General features: G+C 44.3%; 1 protein-coding gene across 2 annotated transcripts in view; it reads left to right on the top strand.

Annotated features, from left to right (window-relative positions):
* Positions 1 to 1,424: 1,424 nt before the first annotated feature.
* The window catches only part of spon1b (spondin 1b), a 334,634-nt gene continuing 308,677 nt past the window's right edge, over positions 1,425 to 27,381 (top strand). Inside the window, exons 1-6 of one of the 2 annotated variants that reach the window (XM_078220918.1) lie at positions 1,425 to 1,508; positions 1,899 to 2,197; positions 2,512 to 2,618; positions 6,936 to 7,069; positions 13,508 to 13,581; positions 18,329 to 18,451. In XM_078220918.1, the coding sequence (XP_078077044.1) occupies positions 1,996 to 2,197; positions 2,512 to 2,618; positions 6,936 to 7,069; positions 13,508 to 13,581; positions 18,329 to 18,451 (640 nt within the window). In that variant the 5' untranslated portion in view covers positions 1,425 to 1,508; positions 1,899 to 1,995. Of the gene's footprint in view, positions 1,509 to 1,690; positions 2,198 to 2,511; positions 2,619 to 6,935; positions 7,070 to 13,507; positions 13,582 to 18,328; positions 18,452 to 27,381 lie in introns of those variants that run through there. The other variant, XM_078220916.1, reaches the window with a different exon arrangement.

Here is a 27,381-nt window from a genome sequence, read left to right as displayed (position 1 = left end):
AAGCTCCCCGTGTGAAAATTGGCAATTTCCCAGACATCAGAACAACAATTACACTTCCAAAGCACTTCATTGACACACTGAGTTTGTGAAAGATGTTAAACGAATGTAAGTTCTTTCTCCAGATGCAATGTTTCCATGCAAACTTATGATAAATTTCTTTGTCAAGTTACCTGACACCCAACTCTTAGGAAGTAGGGTCACTAACACTCTGAACTTCGCCAGTTGGGTATATGTGGATGAAGATAGAGAGAGGTGGACAGATGTATCAATACATACACAAAATCTGAAGCGAAAATGAGTTACTGCCTTTACAGTATTTACAGAGGCGCCAGATTTCTGTAATATAATACAAGTGCGGAGCCGGAGCAGTGAAGTAGATTGAGACAAACTGCAGTTCCAGGTTCTGGGGTATAATTGGCAACTTTTATTGACGACTCAATATCGTTCTATTTGGGCTGTAAACACCGTGCAATCTCTAAAATGAATAATTGATGGGATGATTTTGTTTGTCCCTTTATTCGCTGTCAGCAATCGTGAGGCGAAAAAGACCAGTCCCCTTCGGCCAGAACACTAGGTTAGGGACAGTTATGGCTGGGGTTTTTTTTTTGGGGGGGTGCATAGGTTCCATTCACTTTAGATTTCCCCGTCAATTTCTGACGCTGTGAATTCCCAGATGGGATCCTGCAATAAATCTGTGCGCTGTTGGAGATTGTTTTTATTTTAAACTAACATTTCTTATTTGTGGTGCCGATGCTCTGCACCTGTCTATTCCCAAAGTAAAATGAAAAGACTTTTCCCTCCTTCCTGCCAAATGCAGTTCCAGGTACCATTATCCCCAGAATAAATGGGGGAGTATTGTTACCCGTGTCATTTTTTTTATTACAGTGTGCTTGTTGTCCAACCCAGCTGTGCAATGTTAGAATGATAGAATTACCAGCAAGAGGAGGCCATTCGGCCCATTTCGCCCATCCCAGCTCTTTTTGGAGAGCGCTTAACCCGCACTCCCTTCCTCTTTGGCAACAGTTGCAGATTTTTTTTTAAAGAAAGCGATGGAATCGCTTGAATCTGCTTCCACCGCCCTTGTCGGGCAGCCAATTCCAAATCGCAACTTGCGGTGTAAAAATAAATATTCTGTTTTCTGTTTTTTGTAAATAAATATGCCGGTTTCTTCTCTGCTTCTGGTGTTTACACCGCTTGACATTTTGCACTAAAAGATGCTTCCACCACCCGAGTCAACAATTTGCAAAAAAAAAACCAAAATCTGAACAGAATTGCCACAATTTGCGAGTAACTTTATCTGCAGCTTTCTCAGCACACTCTCCCTCCTGTATGCACACACAGACCCTGTTTCCTTTATTCCCCTGTATTTTAAATGTAAAGGACAAGACGGTGTTTTTTTTTTGTCTCCCTGCTTGTTGAAAAGTTTCTTTCTTTTTTCTGTGTGTGTTGTTGTGTGGAGTGTTTTCACAGTTCGCATCTTTTAAAACCCAGTGCCTTGGAAACGACTGGTAAGGAGCTGAGCCTTGTCAAGTGTGTGTTTGTCCTCTCGGTAGCCCATCTCAACTGCCTCCAGCCCACATGTCCTCCCCTCCCAAAAAAAAAGAATCCCCCCTCCCCTCCCCTCCCTTACACACACACACACCCAATCCATCCCTCCCCTGTGTGAATCATCCGGCTTGTCCAGTCAAGTGGACACTGCGGGAGGTTAAGACAGCGCAGCACGCAGTTCCCCACTCTGTGTGTGCTGCTCTTCAATGTTGAGCGAGGGAGCTTTTGTGTACTGTGCTTGGGGTGGTGTTACACAGTTAACACGTGAAACCCCACTTTAAAAAGCGGCAGCTGTGAAACTGACGGGGGTCTGGTCAATTTCACATTCCCTCTTCCCGTGTCTATTTCAGCTGCAGATCAGGAAGGAAGCAACACACACACACCAGTGAGAGAGAGGGAGGACAGGAGAGCCACTCACTCACTCACACACACACATTTCTACACACCATGGACTTCACTCTGCGCTTCCTCGCTCTCCTCCTCGCCTTCCCCGCTGCGATCGGCTCCTTCCACGACGAGAGCCCGGTCACCGACGGCTATTGCAACCGGATCGTTCGGTCTCAGGGCAGCCGGAGGGACGGCAACACCGGATTCAGCCTCCAGATCGAAGGGAATCCCGAATTCTACACCCCAGGCAGCACATACCGGGGTAAGCAAATCCGAGTGCAAATCTAGGCGCCTCCAGCCTGAGCCAGACTGCTCTCTCTTTCTCTTCCAGGACTTGTTTCAAGGATGTTTGATAACTATTTGTAAACTAGCGTCTCCCTAAAGATAAATCAAACCTTGTAAAGTTATTTTGTATTATTATTTGTATTATTTTGTTTGTGTTTTTGTTGTATTTACAAGCTCCCTCCTAACTCTGTGGGGGATTTGTGTTATAACTTTCCAGGTATTGCATCTGGTGTGTTTTTTTTAATGTTTCCTGATTTATTTTCCCCCCTCTCTCTCTCTTCCTCTTCCTAGTTACCCTCTCGGCCACAATTCCCTCCTATTTCCGCGGCTTCACTCTCATAGCTCTCAGAGACGGGGAGGACGGCGACAGGGAAGAGGAATATGCTGGCAACTTTCAGGTAGGACAACCCCGCTTCCCACCACCCTCCTCCCCACCACCCTCCTCCCCCCTACTCCCCCCTTCGCCTCATCACTCCATCCTTTCACCTCAGTCCACCCTAGCGGGAAAACGGCGAGAACTTTCAGTCCCACCTTTCAGAGCGAGGTGAACATTTGTTTGCGAGGCAGCGGGGTTGATAAAGAAGGGAAGAGCTTGTGACATTGCTCCCAATTGAGGCACAGGGAGCAGTCACAGTGTCCCGCTCACACACAGGGAAGTACGTGTGGGCTTCACTCACAACGTCTTGCGAGTGAATCCTGATAGAGATGTCAGTGGGTGTGTGCCAAGGTGCATGTCTCTGTGCACAGTTAATCTGCAGAATTCGCTTCCCTCGGTCACGGTTTAGGAAAGCGTTTGGTTCTCAGAGACGTTACTGGAAGAGATTAAATAATTTCAGATTTGGGTTACCTTTGAGCAAATGCAGAGAAGAAAAGAGGAACGTTTTTATTCACCTGTCATTTCCCAAGGCAGATATACATGACAATTTAAGTCTGTGAGAGTGTATATATGAGAAAGTGTGTGAGTGAGTTGTTTGAGTGTGTGGGTGAGTGTGCGGCCGACTGCTTGTGTGTGTGTGTGTGTGTAAATGTGTATGTGTGTGTATAAAATATGTGCGTGTGTGTTGAGTATCATATGTATGTCCACTTGTGTCAGTGTGCACGTATGTGAATAGAACAAGGTGCAAGAATCTTGTAATCAAAATTATTTCTAAATGACTCTGCACATTATAAACCATGTGCCCATTTAAACTGTAGATTCACTTTCTTGAATCGGGAAAATGACTGCTTTCCGGAGCCATGATTGGGAGAGATTTTCAATCATTTCAGAACTCGGTTACCTTTGAGCAAACAAAAAAAGAAAGAGGAATGCTGTTTTTCTCAAGTGTTATCTCTCTCAAACACCATACCATCAACAACACTGCAAATCTGTTCTGGGCTATCTTGTAAACTGTACTGATCCAATCTTTCATTTAAATTACCTGGTAATTCATTAAAGGATTACATTCCCTCCTTTCTGGATTATTTATTCTGTTTAATTCTAATGATTGGGTAATTCACAAAACATTTTGGCAAAGATTTTTACAGCAAAAAAAACTTTGAATTATTAGAATTACAAATGGATCCGAACAGTGTGTCTCACCCTATCATTCCTTATTCACATACACAGTGATGCCTCATTCATTTCAAATCGGAATAAAGGATTAAAACATCCAGATGGCTCAGAAAGCTTCGTAACATTGCAGTGTACCTTAGGCCCCAAGTTCTGGAACACCCTCCCTGAAGCCCTCATCCTATCGACCTTGCATTCCTCCTCTCAGATGCTCCTTAAAAGCAGCCTCTTTAGAACCATAGAAAAGTTACAGCACGGAAAGAGGCCATTCAGCCCATTGAGTCTCTGTCCTTTGACCAAGCCTTTGCTCATCTGACGTAACATCTTGTTACATTGAATGATGTTCCTGTGAAATGGCTTGGGGCATTCTGCGCTGTGTTGTCTTTGACACATCAGTAATCAGTGAAACAGCAGAGTTGCAATCAAAGTTACAGTATATAAAGCTCTGGTTTGATTCCCGCCTGGAGTACTGCTTTCAGTTGTGACATCGCAGTGAGACTAGATTGTCTGACCTCGCCCGCAGGTGGGATTCTCCGGTCCCGCTGCAGTGAACTGAGATTTGGCTGAGTGGCATAATTCTTCATTCTCGCTGGCAGCGATGGTGGGGGGAGGGGGGGGGGGGGGTGGGTGGTGAATGGCCGGAGAACTCCGGCTCACATCTCAGGAAGGAGATAATGGTATTGGAGGAGATGCAATGCAGATTCACCGGAACAATACTGAGATTAGATGTGTTACATTACAAGGGCAGAATGCATAGACAAGGCTGATGTTGCCTTGCATATAGAAGATTAGGGGCTGAAATTATTGTGGTGTTTAAGATGATTGTGATTTGATGGGCAGATAAAGGTGAATTCTAGAGTTGAGAATAAAATAAACTTTGTTAACCTTAAACTTAGAGCTGAAGTATTTAGAAAACATTTCTTCACACAAAGTAAGGTGGAAGTCTGGCATTTCCTCCTCCCAAAACGCTGAGGGTCAATTGAAAATTTTGAAACTGAGATCAATCAATTATGAGTAAGTTTATTAAAGGTCAAGGAATGCTGAGGTGTAAACAGAGTTAAGATACAGATCAGCCATAATCTAACTGAATGCTGAAGCAGGTTTGAGGAACTGAAAGCTTACACCTGTTTCTGTTTTCCTGTATGATGAAAGATACGCTTGGGTCTGGATCTTATAACCTTAATCAAGTGAATGCTGTTGTGTTATACCGTATTTGCATGGAATGCATTTAGCCCTGAGTTGTGCTGCGGGATGTTAATGTTTGGAAGTTGAAAGTATTTTCTCTCTGTTCACTACATCAGCAGAAGCACGACTCGATTAATTTTAAATAGGGTAACACCTCTGCAAAAATTGCAGATGATCTTGTTAAGCATTTTTATGGCTAGTATGCTGTATGCAGTTTTTTTTCCCCTTTTAATCATTCATGGGATGTGGCCATTGTTGATGAGGCCAGCATTTATTGCGCATCCCTATTTGTTCATGGAAAGGGGGTGGTGGGCTGCCTTCTTGAACCACTGTGGTGTAGGTACACCCACAATGCTGTTAGGGAGAGAGTTACAACATTCAGACCCACCCAGCAGCAGTTAACGTTTATTTATTAGTGTCACAAGTAGGCTTACATTAAAACTGCAATGAAGTTACTGTGAAAATCTCCTAGTCGCTACACTCCGGCGCCTGTTCGGGTACACTGAGGGAGAATTTAGCATGACCAAAGCACCTAACCAGCACGTCTTTCGGACTGTGGGAGGAAACCGGAGCACCTGGAGGAAGCTCACACAGAAACGGGGAGAGCGTGCAGACTCCGCACAGGCAGTGACCCAAGCCGGGAATCGAACCCGGGTCCCTTGCGCTGGGAGGCCGCAGTGCTAACCACTGTGTCACCGAATGACCGATATATTTTGAGGTCGCGATGGCATGTGGCCTGGAGGAGAACTGGGAGGTGCTGATTTTCCATGCACTTGCTGCTCTTGTTCTTCCAAAGATAGTGCCTTTAATGTAATAAAACACACACAGGAGTATCATAAAGCAAAAGTGGAATTTGTATAGTGCTGTCAAAGAAGCCCAGTACTTAAGGGTGGTTGTGTACCATATGAACTCTATATGATAGAAGAGCACCGAGTCAATGTTATATAATTTAAGCTCTATCCTGCGTCTAGCCTTGAAGATATAATTCTGCATCTGCGATAATATTTTGTTGGTTTTACTCCATTTTACTGGTTGATGCATGCCAACTATAATTAGATGATAGATTTGAATGTCAGATCCATCAATCATTTAAAATTGCTAGAAATATGAATGATTGCACTTCTTCAGAATCTATTCATTGATTGGTTTATCTAGCAGAACACTTGAGAATACATAATCAAATTACTTCATTATTTATTGGTTCTTGCATTGTTATTACATGTTTGTGAAATAAGTTAATATCTAATGCCCAATGACACAGTGGTTAGCACTGCTGCCTCACAGCGTCGGGGACCCAGGTTCGATTCTTGGCTTGGGTCACTGTCTGTATGGAGTTTGCACATTCTCCCCATGTCTGTGTGGTTTTCTTCCAGGAGCTCCAGTTTCCTCCCACACTCCAAAGATGTGTGGGCTAGGTTGATTGGCCATGCTAAATTGCCCCTTAGTGTCAGGGGGTTAGTAGGGTAAATAAGTAGGATTATGAGGATAGGGCCTGGGTGGGACTGTGGTCAGTACAGACTTGATGGGCCGAATGGCCTCCGTCTGCACTGTCGGGATTCTATGATGAATTGCTAGGAACTTGTGACTCAGTGGACAACATTTTTGGAAGTCACGGGTTGAAGTCTCACAGCAGAGACTTGAAAACATAATCCAGGGTGACACTCCAGTTGCCAGTAACAAGGGAGTACTGCACTGTCAGAAATGTGCTCCTTCAGGTGAGAGGTTAAGTTGATGTTTTGTCGGTCCACTCAGATCGATGCAAAGATGCCATAGCACGGCTTTGAAGAACCCATTGACCTGGGCCATTGCCCAAGCAGCAATACATTACAACAGACGCTCCACTCCAAAAGCACTTCATTGGCTGAAAGACACATTGCCACACCCTGAGACCATGCGAGGTTTTGGACATATTACAATTTTTAAACAATGATAATGAACACTATTAACAAATGTCTCTCTTCCCCCCTTGCTGAATCTCTAGATAATTGATCATGAGGACACGCAGTTCATGACAAACTGCCCATACGCTGTCACAGAGAGCACGCCCAGGAGACGGACACGCATCCAGGTCTTTTGGACAGCACCTGCTGCTGGTACAGGCTGTGTTTTATTGAAGTAAGTTCCATTGCACGGAAGTACAAGGGATATCTGAAGGGGTGAGAAGCCAAGTCTGAGGCGCTGGAAGGTGACTGGTCATTGATGTATTTACATAGGATGCATAAAGCAATCAAGGTCACCAAAGTCCATCAACTTTGACACCTCCCATCGAGGCAGTTACAGAATAAGCTGAATAGTTCATTACCATATCTGATGTTACCTTTCTCAGACATTCTGCATTCACAAATTGCTGACTAACCATTACAATAATTCTCTTATATGTTAGCTTACAATAGACCCAGGCTAAAGAAAAACTTGCATTTATCGAGCATATTTCATAACCTCAGACTTCTCGACCAGTTAAATACAGTTGAAGTGTAATCACTGTTTTGATACGGGAAACACAGCAGCCAATTTGTGCACAGCAAGCTCGCACAAACAGCAATGTGATAATGTCCGAGTAATTTCTTTTAGTAGTGTCAGTTGAGAGATAAATATTGGCTGAACTAACTGGGGGCAGCAGTCCTGCTCTTCTTTAGATTAATTCCATGGGATCTTTTATATCCATCTGAGAGAGCCTTTGGTTAAATACCTCAGCGACAAGTTAGCACATCTGATAGTGCACTGGCACTGGCAGCCTCGGCACAGCTTATGTGCTGAAGCCTCTGGGGTGTGACTTGAGCCCACTGAGCTATGGCTCACGTCTGTTCATGGAGATTTTTGGTCATTGAATAAGATGCTTGTAATTTTATGACCCATTCTTGTCGAACAGAGCAAGCTGTGCCATTCTTTTTCCTTAGCTAGTATAGCTCTGGGCATTATATATTAGACGAGTGCCCAGTTGTGCTGTTTCGACGAGGTAAGTCTGTGGTTTGGTTGAACAAGATGAACTAGAATACTAGATAAACTTACTGCCGTGCACAGAGAGGGTGGAAAATTAAAATGAGCTTAAATATTCTGTTAGTGTGTGGGTTCTTTCGAATGCAGTGATGAACCACAAAAAGTCATGGCCATTTGATTAATTTTTTAATGGATGATCCACAGGAATCTTAAATGATGAAATTTTTTTACAGCAAAAACCCACAGTTTGGAATGGAAATCTTTTGCACTGTATTGAAAAGAGTGCAAAAAATGGGAGTAAATAAGATTAAAATAGTTATGTGTTTTTCTGTGAAAGAACAATTTCTTCATCCACAGTTGTTACATTTGGCTTGGTCACTTGTCAAGTTTTCACTCTGAATATAGACTGTTCTTTACTGTGTCCTCTCCATCATCAGGAGTGCCTGCTTACACCTCCATAATATTGCACATCTCCCCTACAGCCTTAGCCTTGCTGAAATCCTCATCTATGCCCTTGTTGCCTTCATACTTGACTCTTCTCTTGGCCAGCCTCCCATCATGCAACATCTTGAGCTTGCCCAAAACATCAGATCCTGTATCCTAATTTGGAACACTCACACCCATTTCATGGCCATTGTGTTCGCTGGCCGCCATTGTCTGCTGGTCCAAAAACCCCTCAATTAAAAAATTTTCAGCAGCATTTGCAAATCTCTCCATGGCCTTGCCCCCCACTATCTCTGGAACATCATTTGGCCTCCTGACTCTCTGAGATCTTTGCACCCCTCCACCTCTGGCCTCTTCCACATTCCGGACTGCCTTCGCTCAATCATCAGTGGCCATGGCTTCAGCTCATAGGGATTTAACCACCTTAACAACAGGATCAAACGTGACTATAAAATTCAATTGTGGAGCAGCTTTACTTAGAGAAAAGTGAGATGAACTTATACTATAAAAGTAAAAGCCAGTCAGCGATTTGCAGAACAATGTGAGCTATATTCTTCCCATGCCATATCAAGATGATGGCAAAATACACTTGTAGATTATGGGGGGTTTTCTTGTGTAGTTTCCAGCTTTCCTATTTCTTTCTTCCTTCTTTGCCCTTCCTCCACCACACCAAATCCCTTGAGAGGACTGTTCTTATGCTGACAACACCACCCCCCCACTCCCTGAGGTGACCAATTAGGACTGTCCATTACATACACAATCACAAGGCTCTTGTCCAATCATTGCAGGTTTGTTCATGGGCAGGGGTGGGGGGGCACCCAGGATCATGAAACCCAGGATCATGCTCTGGAGGTTCAAATCCCATCATGGCAGATGGTGAAAATCGAATTCAGTGAAAGAAATCAGAAATTAAATGTCTAATGATGACCATTAAACCATTGTCAATTGTTATACCACACCTAGTCCTTCTTGCTAATTGCACCTGCAGTTCCCCTATTTCATATTTCTAAACTAGTGCAATCTGGTTTTTAAAACACACTAATATTTCTACAGATTCCAGCTCCTACAAATGATTTTAGTACACAAAGAAAGAATATAATTCTTACAAGATACCAAACCTCTGCAATTCCCCCTTTAGATCTCTCCACCTCTCTATGTCTCTCTTCAAGATGACCCTTAAAAAATACCCCTCACTTGTCAGACAACATCCCTAATGTGGTTCCAATGGGAACATTTTCTTTGGTAACACACCTGTCAAGTGCCTTGGAGCATTTTTCTATGTTAAGGGTGCCACGTAGATGCAAGTAATTGTTGTAATTGATGGCGTGTATTCACACCAAGCAATTGTATTCACTCGGATTTTGTTTTCCCTGTCAATCACCCTCCACTGCCAAGTTGGCTGCGCGCACTGTCCAGTCTTATTAGTATGTTTCCTGCTTGCTAATTCTCTTTGCTGGTTGCCAATAGTCAATCTTTTATTCACGTCTTTGTCTATACAATCTCATCACCTCTGCTTGCCCATTCCATGTGATCTTTTCCCAGCTGGGACCCAATCCAGTGCATGTTGGGAACACTGATTTTTACCCATGAGAAGCTTCTTACCGTGACATGCACTGGTGCAAAAGAAAGTTAACTGCTTCCACTCACTCTGACTTTTCAATTGAGATGCAACATTGTCAATCTACCGCATGGTTCAAATTAATTCAGCCTTCCAACTCCAGGTAGCACAGTGAATGCTGGTCAATATTGATACATCAGCCAACACCATTGAAACAGGCTATATACTACAACAATTTACATCTATATAATGTCTTCAATGTAATGAAACATCCTAGGGTATTATGAAAACAAAGTATAACACCAAGCCACATAAGGAGATAGCTTCGTTAAGGAGGCAGGAGAGGTGTAAATATATAGTAAATGGCAAAACCCTTAAGAGTTTTGATAGGCAGAGGGATCTGGGTGTACAGGTACACAGGTCACTGAAAGTGGCAATGCAGGTGGAGAAGGTAGTCAAGAAGGCATATGGCATGCTTGCCTTCATCAGCCGGGGCATTGAGTTTAAAAATTGGCAAGTCATGTTGCAGCTTTATAGAACTTTAGATTGGCCGCACTTAGAATATAGTGTTCAATTCTGGTCGCCACACTATCAGAAGGATGTGGAAGCTTTGGAGAGGGTACAGAAAAGATTTACCAGGATGTTGCCTGGTATGGAGGGAATTAGCTATGAGGAGAGATTGGAGAAACTTGGCTTGTTCTCACTGGAATGAAGGAGGTTGAGGGGCGACCTGATAGAAGTCTACAAGATTATGAGGGGCATGGACAGAGTGGATAGTCAAAAGCTTTTTCCCAGGGGGAAGAGTCAATTACTAGGGGGCATAGGTTTCAGGTGCAAGGGGCAAGGTTTGAAGGAGATATACGAGGCAGGTTTTTTACACAGAGGATGGTGGGTGCCTGGAACTCACTGCCGGGGGAGGTCGTGGAAGCGGATACGATAGTGACTTTTAAGAGGCTTATAGAACATAGAACAGTACAGCACAGAACAGGCCCTTCGGCCCACGATGCTGTGCCGAGCTTTATCTGAAACCAAGATCAAGCTATCCCACTCCCTATCATCCTGGTGTGCTCCATGTGCCTATCCAATAATCGCTTAAATGTTCCTAAAGTGTCTGACTCCACTATCACTGCAGGCAGTCCATTCCACACCCCAACCACTCTCTGCGTAAAGAACCTACCTCTGATATCCTTCCTATATCTCCCACCATGAACCCTATAGTTATGCCCCCTTGTAATAGCTCCATCCACCCGAGGAAATAGTCTCTGAACGTTCACTCTATCTATCCCCTTCATCATTTTATAAACCTCTATTAAGTCTCCTCTCAGCCTCCTCCACTTAGAGAGAACAGCCCTAGCTCCCTCAACCTTTCCTCATAAGACCTACCCTCCAAACCAGGCAGCATCCTGGTAAATCTCCTCTGCACTCTTTCCAGCGCTTCCACATCCTTCTTATAGTGAGGTGACCAGAACTGCTCACAATTTTCCAAATGTGGTCTCACCAAGGTCCTGTACAGTTGCAGCATAACCCCACGGCTCTTAAACTCCAACCCCCTGTTAATAAAAGCTAAGTAAGAAGTCTCGCAACACCAGGTTAAAGTCCAACAGGTTTATTTGGTAGCAAATACCATAAGCTTTCGGAGCAGAGCTCCTTCGTCAGATGGAGTGGATATCTGTTCTCAAACAGGGCACAGACACAGAAATCAAATTATAGAATACTGATTAGAATGCAAATCTCTACAGCCAGCCAGGTCTTAAATGTACAGACAATGTGGGTGGAGGGAGCATTCAACACAGGTTAAAGAGATGTGTATTGTCTCCAGACAGAACAGCTTGTGAAATTCTGCAAGTCCAGGAGGCAAGCTGTGGGGGTTACTGATAATGTGACATAAATCCAACATCCCGGTTTAGGCCGTCCTCATGTGTGCAGAACTTGGCTATCAGTTTCTGCTCAGCGACTCTGCGCTGTCGTGTGTCGTGAAGGCCGCCTTGGAGAACGCTTACCTGAAGATCCAAGGCTGAATGCCCGTGACTGCTGAAGTGCTCCCCCACAGGAAGAGAACAGTCTTGCCTGGTGATTGTCGAGCGGTGTTCATTCATCCGTTGTCAATAAAAGCTAACCCACTATAGGCCTTCTTCACAGCTCTATCCACTTGAGTGGCAACCTTTAGAGATCTGTGGATATAGACCCCAAGATCTCTCTGTTCCTCCACAGTCTTCAGAACCCTACCTTTGACCCTGTAATCCACATTTAAATTAGTCCTACCAAAATGAATCACCTCACATTTATCAGGGTTAAACTCCATTTGCCATTTTTCAGCCCAGCTTTGCATCCTATCTATGTCTCTTTGCAGCCTACAATAGCCCTCCACCTCATCCACTACTCCACCAATCTTGGTGTCATCAGCAAATTTACTGATCCACCCTTCAGCCCCCTCCTCTAAGTCATTAATAAAAATCACAAAGAGCAGAGGACCAAGCACTGATCCCTGTGGCACTCCGCTAGCAACCTGCCTCCAATCCGAAAATTTTCCATCCACCACCACCCTCTGACTTTGATCAGATAGCCAGTTACCTATCCAATCGGCCAACTTTCCCTCTATCCCACACCTCCTCACTTTCATCATAACAAATACATCATAACAAATTTCATCTTGACAAATACATGAATAGGATGGGAGTGGAGGGATATGGTCCCCGGAAGAGTAGGGGGTTTTAGTTCAATTGGGTTGCATGGCCGGTGCAGGTTTGGAGGGCCGAAGGGCCTATTCCTGTGCTGTAATTTTCTTTGTTCTTTGTGTAGGTAAGGAATTCTAGACATTGGGGCCCAGGCAACTGAAGATATGGTCACCAATGGTGTAACAATTATGATTGGGAATGCACAAGAGGCCAGAATTCATTGTGTGCAGATATCTCGGAGGGTGTGAGGTTGGAGGAGCTAACAAAGATAGGGAGAGGCAACGTCATGGAGGAATTTGGAAGCAAGGATGAGAACTTTAAAACCAAGGTGTTGCTTGACCAGAAACCAGTGTAGGTCGGCAAGCACAGGTGTGTTTGAGAAATGGGACTATGCATTGGAGTAGTTGAGTTGAGAGGTAACCAAGGCATGGATGAGGGTCTCAGCAGCAGTTGAGCTGAGACAGGGGCAAGGTCGCAATGTTATGGAGATGGAAATAGGTTTGAGATAGCACAAGGTCTGTAGCTAATCACGGGATCAGAATTGATACCAAGGTTCTGAACAGACTATCTTAATACTGTATGATATATGACCATTTATTTAATCGGCACTTGTTTGGAATTGGCTGTGTGCAAATTTTTGTCTAAGTTTACTAATTTACAGCCAGTGACTGCATTTCCAAAGTGCGTGACTGGTTGTGAATTTCTTTTGGGACATCACGAGGGCTCTTACATAAACCCAAGTAGGTTCTTTCGTTAACTTCCGAGATTTCAGTTTCACATCCCATGCCACATTGTTACACCTGACCAGTGGGTTTTAACTGTGGAATCAAACCACCTCCAGGTAAAGCAGCTCATCTCTTTAGCCTCTGTCTCACATTCTGTTGTTGGCCCTCCAAACTCTCAAATTGCAGAAACTCATTCGCCATTTTCCCTTTATAGAGCCAGCATCGTGCAGAAGCGGATTATTTGGTTCCAGGATGATGGGGCTCTCACGAAGAGACTGTGTGAGAAAGGCAAGTGCAAGATTCCACGTGGCTATCCACCATTCCTACTAGACATTTTGCTAGTTGATTGGGGACTGTCTTTTGGTGTGGTTGCCTGATTTCGTTTTGGTGCTATTTTTATTTTGCCGGCATGTAATAAAGCCTGTTTAGGGGGTTGTGTTAGTGTAAAGACAGCTTGCTTTAAGTAGTCATTATAGCTTCAAATTTTGAATTTTGTGCAGTAATGTAATCCCATGACAACCAACTGGCAATCCAATTTACATTTTTATTTCATATTGACTTCATTGGAAATTTAAATTAGGGGCGTGATGTATGCGGGCATAGTCGATTTACTTACCATTGCTCGGTTTACCCCTATTGCACAGACTCATGATCCACACCAATGTTAATTATAATGTGAATTAGGGTCAAAACTGTCATTCAGCCACTTGATTGGGTATCATAGTAATTCATCAAAGTCTCTGTTTCGTGGGTATTCAGCCAAGGATCTGCAGGGGATCTTTTATCATCTCTGTGATCTAGGGTTCAATCAAATCTGGTGTAGTCAACAAAAAAGCCTATTAATTTTACACCGGCTTTAAGGGACCTAAAGTGGCAGAAATTTGGAAAGTCTTAACCCAGTTATTCCTAGTTAAAGTCCGCAGGTCAAACCTTTCCTTTATTTGGCAATAGTTGCCAGCCTTGCTCGGGGAAATCTGCTATGTCAATAGGAATGGGTGCATCAGGGTGTTCCTGTCTAAATCTGAGTTCAATGTGCATCATTGGGAGCAATGGTGAGAGTTGTACTTAGCTCATCATTGTTAAACTTGCTCACTGGTCCTTGATGCTGACGGTGGGGCTGAAATTTTAACTCCCTAAAAATGGGCGGCACGGTGGCACAGTGGTTCGCACTGCTGTCTCACAGTGCTAGTGACCTGGGTTTGATTCCTGGCTTGGGTCACTGTCTATGTGGAGTCTACACATTCTCCCTGTGTCTGTGTGGGTTTCCTCTGGGTGCAAAGGTCTGAAAGACATGCTGGTTAGGTGCATTAGCCATGCTAAATTCTCCCTCAGTGTACCCGAACAGGAGCCGGAATGTGGCGACTAGGGGATCTTCACAGTAACTCCATTGTAGTGTTAATGTAAGCCTACTTATGACACTAATAAATGAACCTTAAATTTTAAAACAAATTCACTTGCAGAGTTACAATCTAGTGTTGAAATTGCTCCTCTGTGCCTTTCCTCCGCATTGACTCACCTGTATCTTTTAACACCTTGAGTAAAGTAAACCCTGCTAGAACGTATGCACAAGAATATTTGATTCAAGTAAATGCAACACCGATTCAAGCTTAGAATTACCCAAAATATAAACAAAAGAACATAAGAAATAGGAGCGGGAATAGACTACTCAAGGCATCTCTGTCTTCAGTGACATCATGGCTGATCTTCTCTGTCCCTTGATTCCTTGAGAAATCACAACTCTATCTATCCAAGCCTTGAATACATTTAATGATGGCACTTCCACAATTCTCTGGGTTGGAGAATTCCAAAGATTCTGAGGGTGTAATCTTACCTGCCATTGCTGTCCATTCACTGCAGCGGGATGGGAAAATCCCACCGGCGTCAATGGTAGTAACATTCCAGCTACAATGTTCTTTACAAATAAATTTCTCCTTACCTCAATCCTTAATAATTGAATCTTTATCCGAAGACTGTGCCTCTGTGTTCTAGATATCCCAGTAAGATGTCTAACAACACCAGGTTAAAGTCCAACAGGTTTATTTGGTAACAAAAGCCACTAGCTTTCGGAACAGGCTGTTCGTTCGTCAGGTGGGTGGGAGTTTTCTAGATATCCCAGGCAGGGGAAACAGCCTCTCAGCCTCCATCCTGTCAATTTCCTTACGAATCTTGCGTGTTTCAATGAAATCAACTCTCATTCTTCCAAATCCAGAGAATATTCAACCAATTTTAACTCACCCTCTCATCACAGGAACCAATCTCATAAATGAATGTCTGCTTGCTCCCATTACCAAACATTCCTGATTCAAACGCAGCATTGAATGAAATGTTTTTCAGTTGTCCGGCTTTTGCTTTATAGAGCCTTAAATGCAGAATTATAGGCCAGAATCTTATCACCGTTCACGCTGGTGGGATTTTCCCATCCCGCTGCAGTGAATGGAAATTTGGCTGTCCGCCAAATTCTCCGACTTCGCTGCAGCGTGGCATGAATGGAAGGTAAGACTGTGTCCACAGAGTATTACAACACAGAAAGTGGCCCTTTGGCCCATCATGACTCTGCCAGCCATCAAACACCTATTTTAAACCCATTTTTCAAGGGCTCACCTAAATGCTTTTTAAATGTTGTGAGTGCTCCTGCCTCTACAACCCTCTCAGGCAGTGAGTTCCAGATTCCCACCACCCTCTGGGTGAAAAAGCTTTTCCTCAAATCCTCCCTAAATCTCCTGCCCCTTAGGTTAAATCTATCAGTCTAGATTTCATCCTTTTGTCTAAGTTGCAAGTTGATTTTGGCTGATGCTTTAGTATTGCATGGGGAAAGAAACATAAGTGAGGCTAAGTCAATAGCTCTTTCAAATCAGTGACGCTGGCACAATGGGTGAAAATGTTTCCTTCTGTGCAGCATGATGCTATGAGATTTTTGTGTGAACCTAATCACTGAATACTATTTTGATTGAAAATAACTATTGGTGTCATTTGTTGATGTACTTTTAGCACATTTATGTAAATTTCCTCATTCTCTCTTATAGATGACTTGATAGCTTATCTAACTGTATAGAATTCTTTGACAAGGTAATAGATTGAACAAGGGTATTGCAGTAGATGTCATTCACTTGGAGTTTCAAAAGGTTTCAGTAAGGGCTTGACAGAAGTGAGGGTATATACAATTAGTGGAAATAGCTGAAAGGTGTTCTGTATTTATATTCATTCTTATTGGCTTACTGAAGCTCTGTTGTGTTCATGTATTCACCGAAAGTGGCGTTAGAAGTCCCGTGCATGGGAAACAGGCAGAGAAGAAGCAGCCATATAAGAGAACACACATCTGTAAATAAATCTCCATTCTTTTACACTCTCCTTAGTGTCATTCTCCAATATACACTATTAAAAACTGACGACCAGGATGGTGAATGGTGCTGCTAGCCAGCCGGGATGAGGAAATTGGCAGAGAAAAGTTGGGAACAGAGAAGTTAGAAAAGAAACTTTTTGCATGTGTTCTGGACCTAATAGGCTCAGTGGACGTGAGCAACAATAACCTGCTACAAGCACCTACAGAACTAGGTGTGGTAAATAAGAGGCTGAAGTTCGGGTTGTTGTCTTGTGTGGAAAAAAATCAAGGTCGCTCTGGAAACACATTGTGAACTGCATATATGGGAAGCCTCCATTAGTAAGAAAAATGGTGGGAGATTTCGGCATCGTAGGACCCTTTGATGGAAATATGGAGCTTCTATACTGAGCGTTTTAACTATTTTGCACAGGCAGACAAAATAGCTGAAGATATTAGAGCGCCCACTTTCCTGAGCATCATGGGGAGAAAAATGTTTAATTTTCTCTTCAGTTTAGCGCAACCTGAGAAGACAGGCACTGAAATGTATGAACAGATCATGGATATTTTGCAAGCACATTTTTCGCCAAAACCCTCGATGATTGCAGAGCATTTCAGAGTCCACAAATGAAACCAAGAAGAGGGGAGTCCATCGCACAATTCATGGCAGTGCAGAATATTGTGAGGTTTGGAGATGTGCTAAATGACACAATTTGGGACAGGTTTGTCTGTGGGCTGCGCAGCAAGGCAAGAGAGAAAGGTTTGCTAACCAGGAGTTTCCTTACTCTAAAAAAGACCATGGAAATTGCTGTTTTAATGGAGTGAGCTGCTAAAGAAGCTCAGCAATTAAGATTGTGTATTCAAATAAACAAAATGGCAGCTGAATCGACACCCAAAAACCTCAGAATTTGTACAAGTCACCAGTGTGCAAAGCCAGGGTATTCTGCAGCTGAATGCTAGTGTTGTGTTGAAGCTGTGAGGAAAGAAATGATACATAGACTGTGTCTGCTGGAAGAAAAAGCAAGCTCTTAAGTAAAACTAAGAACAAAGATCAAACCAAGACAGCATTTAAACAGTTCAGAAGGAGAAATTTTCATGCTGTACAGAAGGGTCGAGGAAAAAATGTAACGACTCACAGCACCAGGGACCCAAGTTCAATTCTGGCCTTGGGTCACTGTCTGTGTCGAGTTTGCACATTCTCCCCATGTCTGCATGGTTTTTCTCTGGGTGCTCTGGTTTCCTCCCACAGCCCAAAGATGTGTGGGTTAGGTGGATTGGCCATGCTAAGTTGCCCTTAGTGTCAGGGGGATTAACAGGGTAAATGCATGGGGTTATGGGGATCGGGTCTGAGTGGGATTGTGGTTGGTGCAGACTTGATATGCTGAACTGCCTCCTTCTGCACTGTAGGGATTCTATGAAATCAACAATACTGTCTCGGCAACACAGATTTACCTGTTGATTTCTTTTTGCAACTGAAATTCCGCCAGTCTTGAAATAATTGTAATATTTCTTGATTAGAATTCATAACAAAGGTTTTCCTTCAGCTACAGTTGTGAACGTATAAGGGACATTTAACCCCAGTTTATCTTTGTGTCCTGGGAACTTTAAATGTGTAACATCCCAGTTCTGGTTCTTTCAGGAACTTAATTCATTTCCGATCGAAAATGTTGTTAGCTGTGATGAAGTGGAGATTTCCCATTCTCCCCCTTTCCTTTTCAGTGCTGGGTATAGAATACGCCACAGAAAAACCCATCCAGGATTGCTGCGCCTGTGGAACAGCAAAATACAGGCTGACGTTTTATGGAAATTGGTCAGAGAAGACGCACCCGAAAGATTATCCAAGTAAGAGACAAGCCTTTCATTAACAAGATTTATTTCATATATTGAACACTATTTGAATCACAAGGTTTAATAAACTGCAAATTAGTCTGAAGGATTACACTCTCATCAATCAAAGGAGAGTCTGCCCACAGCCAGGCTGAGCCTCTGTGGCGCAATTGATCAGAGTGTTTGACTGTGAGCTAAGAGGTTGTTGGTTCGAGATCATCCAGGGACGGAGCCCTCGCTGTTTTCTACCCATCAGCATTCATTGTCACACAATTCAATTTTTCTAATGTCCTCTTGTATTATGTTGCATCCTTCCTGGGCGGCACGGTGGCACAGTGGTTAGCACTGCTGCCTCACAGCGCCAGGGACCCAGGTTCAATTCCGTGCGGAGTTTGCACGTTCTCCCCATGTCTGTGTGGGTTTCCTCCGGGTGCTCCAGTTTCCTCTCACAGTCTGAAGGATGTGCTGGTTAGGTGCATTGGCCACGCTAAATTCTCCCTCAGTGTACCTGAACAGGCGTCGGAGTGTGGCGACTAGGGGATTTTCATCGTAATTTCATTGCAGTGTGAATGTAAGCCTACTTGTGACAATAATAATTAAACTTAAACTTAAACGATTCCGAGTTGTCAATGGGATTGGTTAGCACCGCTGCCTCACAGGGACCTGGGTTCAATTACAGCCTTAGGTGACTATGTGGAGTTTGCATGTTCTCCCCATGTCTGCATGGGTTTCTTCCAGGTGCTCTGGATTCCTCCCACAGTCCAAAAATGAGCAGGTTAGGTGGTTTGGCCATGCTAAATTACCCCTTCGTGTCCCACAATGTGTAGGTTTGATGGATTAGCCATGGTAAATGTGTGGGATTACAGGGAGAGGTAAGATATTCTGTCAGAGAGTTGGTGCTAACTCGATGGGCTGAATGGCCTCCTGTAGGGATTCTATGATTCCAATAGAAATATCTCTGCCCACATCCAACTAAATCTGACAGTTTCTGAATTTTATTATGAGAGGAGTGGGGGAAGCAAAAACAGAAAGAAAGAAAATGAAACGTGAGAAGACACTAACTTTGAACAAAAGCTTTCGTCAACTCTTGTGTCTGAATTAGAAGGGAATAATAGAGAAAGTACCAAAATACCTGCGTTTTCAAGCAACTTATTACATTGAACATATAACACAGAAACAAGTGATTCAGCCCAACTTATGCACCACATAAGCCTCCTCCTCTTCCAATTGAACCCATCATCATTTACTCCCATCTCTTTCTCCATCATGAAGGTATCTATCTTCCATGATTAAAAAAGACATCGACCATCATTTGTCTCAACTATTTCAGGGGAAAGAAAATTCCACATTCTCATCACTCTCTATAAAGATATTTCTCCTGAATGCCTCACTGGTTCGTTAGTGACTAGCTTAAATTTATGGAGCAGAATTTTACACTTTCCGTTCCAATGGCTGTCCCTCCATCTCCAGCGTAAAACCGGACATCACCGCATTGGTTCAGGTCCCCAATGCTATCACACCAGATTGGAATAATATGGAAAGTGAAGGGAGCACAAAGCCTGAATCCTGCCTGCCTTCTGATAAAGGACAACGAAAGAGTCTTAAGTACTCAAATGACCATGATTTTTCACTGCCTGCAACATGTTGAGTTGGTTGTGAGGGTTCCAGAGCAAGGAAGTGAATGGTGGCAGATTTGACTCAGTGGTACAAAGGTTGGTCTAAGGACAGTGAAGAGTTCGAAGTTACATGAGCGGTGGCGCAATTGGTCTCAGGTCACTTTGGACACATTTCTGAAGGGGAACTACTGAAGGATTCATCTGAAAGAGGCAGTTGAGAAGAGGGGCTGAATCCATGGAGGGACCCTTACAGGGCAGGCTGCTAGGAAGGAGCCTCAGGGATTAGGGGTCACAGGGTTAGTCCACTCTAACAGAAGTTCCTCAAGTAAGAAGAAAAGAGGAAGAGGAGGGCAGCTAGAACCAGGCAGTAGCAGTCTGCTGGCTGGCCAATTGCATGGCATGGAGATGCTGAAGGGCCAACAGGGCATAGAGATGACCGTGGGTAGCCAGGCCAATGGAAAATAGCTTACCCTAAAGGAGGGGAGTCGGTTTAGCTCAGTTGGCTAGACGACTGGTTCATGACACAGAATGACATCAACAGCATGAGTTCAATTCCCGTACTGGCTGAGGTTATTCATGAAGGCCCTGCCTTCTCAACCATGCCCTTTGCCCGAGGTGTGGTGATCCTCAGGTTAAAGCACCTCCAGTGAGCTCTGACCCTCAAGAGTGTCAGCCTATGGTCATCTGGGACCATGGCGACTTTACTCTAAGGAAGGATGCACTAGTAGAGCTAAAATTTTGTCCAGATGTCTGGGTGCCAGCGTCTTAGGCAGCTGCTCTCCTCCTGGGAAGGAGTTACATTTACATGCGACATGTTTGCAGGGGAAATATGTTCAAATTGTGTGGGTGCCTGTGGCACTTGAAGGCCACATTGAATCCCTGTGCCTTGGGATCCTGGCAAGGTAGCAGGGGATCGCTGCATCATGCTGCAATCAGCAGCCCACGATTGTATCAGGCTTGTTACTGAAGCATTGGTCAAGAGGATGGACAGCTTCATCAAGTTTAATAATAATTTGGATAGCCAGGCCAGGAGAGCACAGTGCTTTGGGGCAATGGTGGAATTCCCTAAAGAGCAAAGGGCAGTCGATTGCGTGTGTGTGTTTATTAAGGTAGCCACTCGAGGGGCGTTAATCAACCTTTGACACTCTTTGACGATCATCTGTGACTGCTGCCAATGGATACATGATGTGGAGATGCCGGCGTTGGACTGGGGTAAACACAGTAAGAAGTCTCACAACACCAGGTTAAAGTCCAACAGGTTTATTTGGTAGCAAAAGCCACTAACTTTTGGAGCGCTCGCTGCTCCTTCGTCAGGTGAGTGGGAGTTATGTTCACAAAGAGGGCATATAAAGACACAAACTCAATTTACAAAATAATGGTTGGAATGCGAGTCTTTACAGGTAACCTGTACCTTTGAGACTTGATTACCTGTAAAGACTCGCAGTCCAACCATTATTTTGTAAATTGAGTTTGTGTCTTTATATGCCCTCTTTGTGAACAGAACTCCCACTTGCCTGACGAAGGAGCAGCAAGCACTCCGAAAGCTAGTGGCTTTTGCTACCAAATAAACCTGTTGGACTTTAACCTGGTGTTTGGAGACTTCTGCCAATGGATACCACAGGTATTCCTGGGAGTAACCATGACACTGGGCACTTCCAGGTGCCACATCACTTGAGCGTCCAGCATAACTGGCTGGTTGGCTATTTGGAGACAAGGGTTATCTTTTGAAGCGGCGATGTGTGATGCCGATCTGGCATCGACATTCTGAGGCAAGGGAATGATACAACGTAAGCCATGCTTCCACCGGGGTAAATGCTGAGATGAAGATTAGTTTTCTAAAAATGAGGTTCCGATGCCTGGCTGGATCTCCTGATGCCCTGTAATATGTGCCAACTTGGGTCTCCCTGACCATTCTCATTTGCTGTGTGAATTGTCGCTGTGTGCTCAACTACATGATGCTGCAGAGGGGAAAAGAACTGGCATCATTCGTGGATGGTTTGTCCAGCATAAGCCACCAGGTCCGCCTGTTTGCTGGGTTACGGTGCCGCTTACGGGTGGCACAGTGGTTCGCACAGCTGCCTCACAGCACCAGGGACCCGGGTTCAGTTCTGGCCTGTGTAGAGTTTTCACATTCTCCTTGTGTCTGCGTGTGTTCCCTCTGGGTGCTCCGGCTTCCTCCCACAGTCCAGAGATGTGCGGGTTAGGTTGATTGACGGTGCTAATTTGACCATTAGTGTCAGTGGGATTAGTGTGGTAAATAGGTGAAGTGAGGGGATAGGGCCTGGGTGGGATTATTGTCGGTGTCGGCTCAATGGACCGAATGGCTTCCTTCTGCATTGTAGGGATTCTATGATATTCTATGATATGGGTTTAGTTTCCAAAACATTTGGCTGAATAATACATTACGCTTTGCTCCAGTGTCAATCTTTACCTTTACTCTTACACATTGTGGTGGTGAAGATCTTGTCCTTTATTGTGACAGTGTTGACACTTTCACAATAGAGTGTTGCTGAAGGCTCTGTGGTTGCACTGCTTTAGTTGAGCTCCAGATCATTCACCGAGTTGACTCTACTACCCCCTGACCAGCTGCCATGTTGCTGATGGCAGAGGAAGGCTGATGTGGTTTTGACCTGCAGCATTTAGTAAAGTGATTCCACTTTTTATATGCATTGCATCATTTACCATACAGGAAACAAATTGTTCTAATCTGAAGGTAATGGCCACTGCAGTTGGGGCAGGGTGTGTCCCGTACTGCAAATACTTCTGTTTCCTGCCTAAAACCTCTGCTTCTTTTTTCTGAATGTTCGTTTAACAGGCAGATTCTAATGGCTGCTTGTAACATTATTGTTTTTCTCAGTAGCTTGTGGATTAGGTCACTGTGGATCCCGCAGACTATTCGATCCCTGACTAGCTCATCAGTGAGGGTGACAAATGCACATTTCTTTGCTAAGATTTTCAAGGTTGGCGTATAATATTGTATTGATTCATCTCCTCTTTAGTTTATTGAATTAAATGCATCCCTGTCAGGATTATATTTTTTTACTGGAAGATAAATAATCTTGAACTTTTTTAGAATTATTTCGGGGTCCTCTTTTTCCATCTCCAGCTGGAAAATAAATAACATCAATTTCTCAATGATTTCAGGTTCAACAAAGTTTAATAAGCTTGAATCTTTTTTTGACTTGTCAGATAATGCAGCACCGCAGTAAATACACAAATCCTTCTCAGACTTCCCCCAACTGTCTGCTCTGTTTCCATCAAAGACGAGGGGTACGGCAAAGTCCTTGTGAAATACTGCTAACTCCTGACACCATGTAAATGCATTGGGTTCCCAAAAGACTGACGACAAAGGCTTGTAACAAACAATAGTTTATTCACTAGCTAAGCAGCTACTTCATGCTTGTACACTACCTGCACTTCCAGGAGAATTCCTGCACATTCCTGGAAAATTCCTGCTACATGACCCTTTTGTAGCAGGGTCATCACGTGGCCACTTTGTCTGTGCGCACCCTTCGTCTGACCCTTTAATCACTCCTTTCCATATTTGTCTGTGTCCTGTGTGCTGCGCAGTGTACACACTGGGAACATGTGCAGTGTATACGCCTGAGAATAACATGCAGCAAGTTAGTTTCTGCAAAGCAGTAAGTGTGAGAAATATCAGAAGCCAGGAAGCAAATGTGAAATGAAATTTGATAAATTACACAAATCTGAACTAAAGAAACTCAAGAGTAAATAGTTACAGTTCCATGGCTTCTTTAACATATTACCTTTGTGTAAGATGGATTATTGTCCAAATTTCACTGTTTGACTTTCCATCATTTTCATAAAATAAAATTTGTGGTGTTTTTGTATCCAATGCATGTACGCACTGCGCTAAAGCAGACTAAGCAAACAGTAACTATTTGTCTTGCAAATGACAGAAATATGCCCAATAACTGCTGAGAAAACAATTTTTCGCTGTGACTAATGTTCTTCTCTTTTGATTCCCCTTCACTTCTCTGTATCCAATTCTTGCTCAAATCAGCAGGTGTTGCCTGATCATCTGATCTCTTGTTTGAGTGACACTTCCAGATAGGATGGCGATCACTTCCCTTCCCTGCCTTGGGGCAGTATGGTGGCACTAATACTGCCTCACAGCGCCAGGGACTCGGGTTCAATTCCAGCCTTGGGTGACTGTCTGTGCGAAGTCTGCACGTTCTCCCTGTGTCTGCATGGGTTTCCTTCGGGTGCTCCGGTTTCCTCCCACAGTCCAAAGATGTGCAAGTCAGGTGGATTGCCCATGATAAAATGCCCCTTAGTGTCAGGGGGACGTGCAGGGTAAATACGTGGGGCTAAGGGGACAGAGCCTGGGTGGGATTGTTGTTGGTGCAAGCTCGATGGGCTGAATGGCCTCCTTCTGCATTGTAAGATTCTATGAAAATTCTATGAAAATACATCAAACATTGCCTCCACAAATTTATTGTGAGTTGGGGGCCACCAACATTGGTTGGATGTGTTCCGAGATAGGTCATTACATCACTTCCTCCCTTCCAATAGCACCATCACAAATTGGTCACTGCTAAATATCTAGCCTAGTGGAGCTCTGTCGTCCTAGGCCAATTGCAAAGATAATACTCTTCATTGCTTCTTTGGATAATTCTTGACTGTCATTCAAAAAGCATCCCCTTTCCCCTCTATATCCAAAATTTCTAAGACGAATGAACAAAGTCTTCAAAAAAAGTTTGAAAAAGGATACTGATTTTTGATTTGATTTATTATTGTCACATGTATTAGTACACAGTGAAAAGTATTGTTTTTTGCGCGCTATACGGACAAAGCATACTGTTCATAGAGAAGGAAACGAGAGAATGCAGAATGTAGTGTTACAGTCATAGCTAGCGTGCAGAGAAAGGTCAACTTAATGCGAGGTAGGTCCATTCAAAAGTCTGATGACAGCAGGGAAGAAGCTGTTCTTGAGTCGGTTGGTACGTGTGCTCAGACTTTTATACCTTTTTCCCGATGGAAGAAGGTGGAAGAGAGTATGTCCGGGGTGCGTGGGGTCCTTGATTATGCTGGCTGCTTTTCCGAAGCAATGGGAAGTGTAGACAGAGTCAATCGATGCATGGTGGACTGGGTTTCGTTCACGATCCTTTGTAGCTTTTTACGGTCTTGGATAGAGCAGGAGCCATACCAAGCTGTGATACAACCAGAAAGAATGCTTTCTATGGTGCATCTGTAAAAGTTGGTGAGAGTCGTAGCGGACGTAACAAATTTCCTTAGCCTCCTGAGAAAGTAGAAGCATTGGTGGGCTTTCTTAACTATAGCATTGACATGGAGGGACCAGGACAGGTTGTTGGTGATCTGGACACCTAGAAACTTGAAGCTCTCGACCATTTCCACTTTGTCCCCATTGATGTAGATAGGGGCACGTCCTCCACTGCGCTTCCTGAAGCTGATGACTATCTCCTTCATCCCCACTGGGTGGAATTTTCTCCAAGAACTTCTAAGTGCCATAGCGTGAAAATGAGAGTCTTCCACGACGGTCTTTTGGGTGAGTTTGACACTGCAATCTTCTGGCACTCAGCTTGCTCTTGGCAATGAAACCCGAGGTGTTCAGCTCCTTCCCAGATGCTGTTCCTCCACTTTGGGCAGTCTTAGGCCAGGGATTCCCAGGTATCTGTGGGGTTGTTGCACTTTTTCAAGGAAGCTTCAAAGGTTTCTTGAAGCATTTCCTTTGCCCTCCTGGGGCTCACTTGCCATGTCAAAACTGCGAGCGGCTCACTTATTTCAGGAGTCTCATGTCAGCCATGTGAATGATGTGGCCCACCCAGCTGCTCGAGTGTGGTCAGTGCTTCGATGCTGGGGGTGTCGACCTGAGTGAGGACACCGACTTTGGTGTGCCTATCCTACCAATGGTTATGCAGGATCCTGTGGAGGTAGTGCTGGTGGGACTTCTCCAGGGTTTTGAGATGCCTGCTCTACATGCTCCAGGTCTCTGAGCCACATAGGAGGGTGGGTAACACTTCTGCTACGTAGACCATGAGCTTGGTGTCGGGTCTGTTGCCCTGGCCTTCAAGCACTCTCTTGCTCAGGTGTTTGAAAGCTGCGCTGGCACACTGAAGGCGATGTTGGGCCTAGTTGCTGAAGTCTGCCCTTGTTGGCAGTAGGTTGCCAAGGTATAGAAATTGGTCAACATTGTCCAAGGCTTTGTCGTGGTGTATTTTGATAACTGGGGGGCAGTGCTGTGTGATGGCAGCAGGTTAGCTGTGTACCTTTGTCTTATGGATGTTTAGTGTAAGGCCTATGCTCTTGTATGCCTCGGGGAAGGTATTGATGATGATGGCATGGAGCTCAGCCTTCATGCTTGCTCAGACGTAAGCTTCGTCTGCATGCTATAATTCAATGACAGAGGATGGGATGACCTTGGATCCGCCTGTCGGCGATCAAGGTCGATCCCATTCCCGTTTGTCCTATAGTTTAGCTCCATTCCAGCGGGGAGTTTGCTGAGGGTGAGGTGGAGCATTGCAGCAAGGAAGATCAAGGAGAGTGTCAGTGCGATGACACAGCCTTGCTTGACCCCAGTCTGAATGTGAATTGAGTTTGTGGTGGATCTGTTGGTCAGGACCACAGTTTGTCATCATGGAACAGGCGGAGAGAATGGTGACAAACCTTTCAGGGCAGCTGGGAAGGAGGAGGATGCTCCATAATCCCTTGTGGTTGAGAAAAAGTGCTGGTGAGGAGAAATTGGGTAGACTAGGCCTATATTCCTTCATGTTCAGCAGAATGATAGATGGGCTTATTGAAACATGTACATTTTTAAGAGGCTTGACAGGTTAATGCTGAGAACATATTTCCTCAGGTATGGAATTTAGAAAATGGGCTGGAGTTCTCCCATCTCACCTGCCACTGGAATCCTAGCGGGCGGTGGGGGGGGGGGGGGGGGGGGGGTCGCGGATCATGTAAAGATCCATTGAAGTTGGGCGGGAACCTCTGGTTTCCAGGCGAGCACGGCCGTCCATGGAGTCACAGTCTCAGAAGTTGGCAATTTAAGATTGAGATGAGGAGAAATCTCTTCGCTCAAAGGGCTGTGAAGCATTGGAATTCTCTCCCCAAGAGGGCTGGGGATACTCAATTGTTGCAGCATATTTAAGATAGACTTTTCAGTTCTAAGGGAATTGAGAGAGATGCGGACAGGACAGGGAGGTGGAGTTGAGGTAGAAGATTTGCCGTGATTGCATTGAATAACAACAGAATCGAAAGCCCAAGTGGCTGACTCCTGCTCCGACTTACTTGGTTCTTCTATCTTTCTGACATTTCACAAATACTTGCTTCTCAGAGTTGAATGTTCAG

Source organism: Mustelus asterias, chromosome 9, assembly GCF_964213995.1.
Source record: "Mustelus asterias chromosome 9, sMusAst1.hap1.1, whole genome shotgun sequence".
Taxonomy (NCBI): domain Eukaryota; kingdom Metazoa; phylum Chordata; class Chondrichthyes; order Carcharhiniformes; family Triakidae; genus Mustelus; species Mustelus asterias.
Note: the sequence above shows the minus strand (reverse complement) of the source record. Positions and strands in the feature narration are given on the sequence as shown.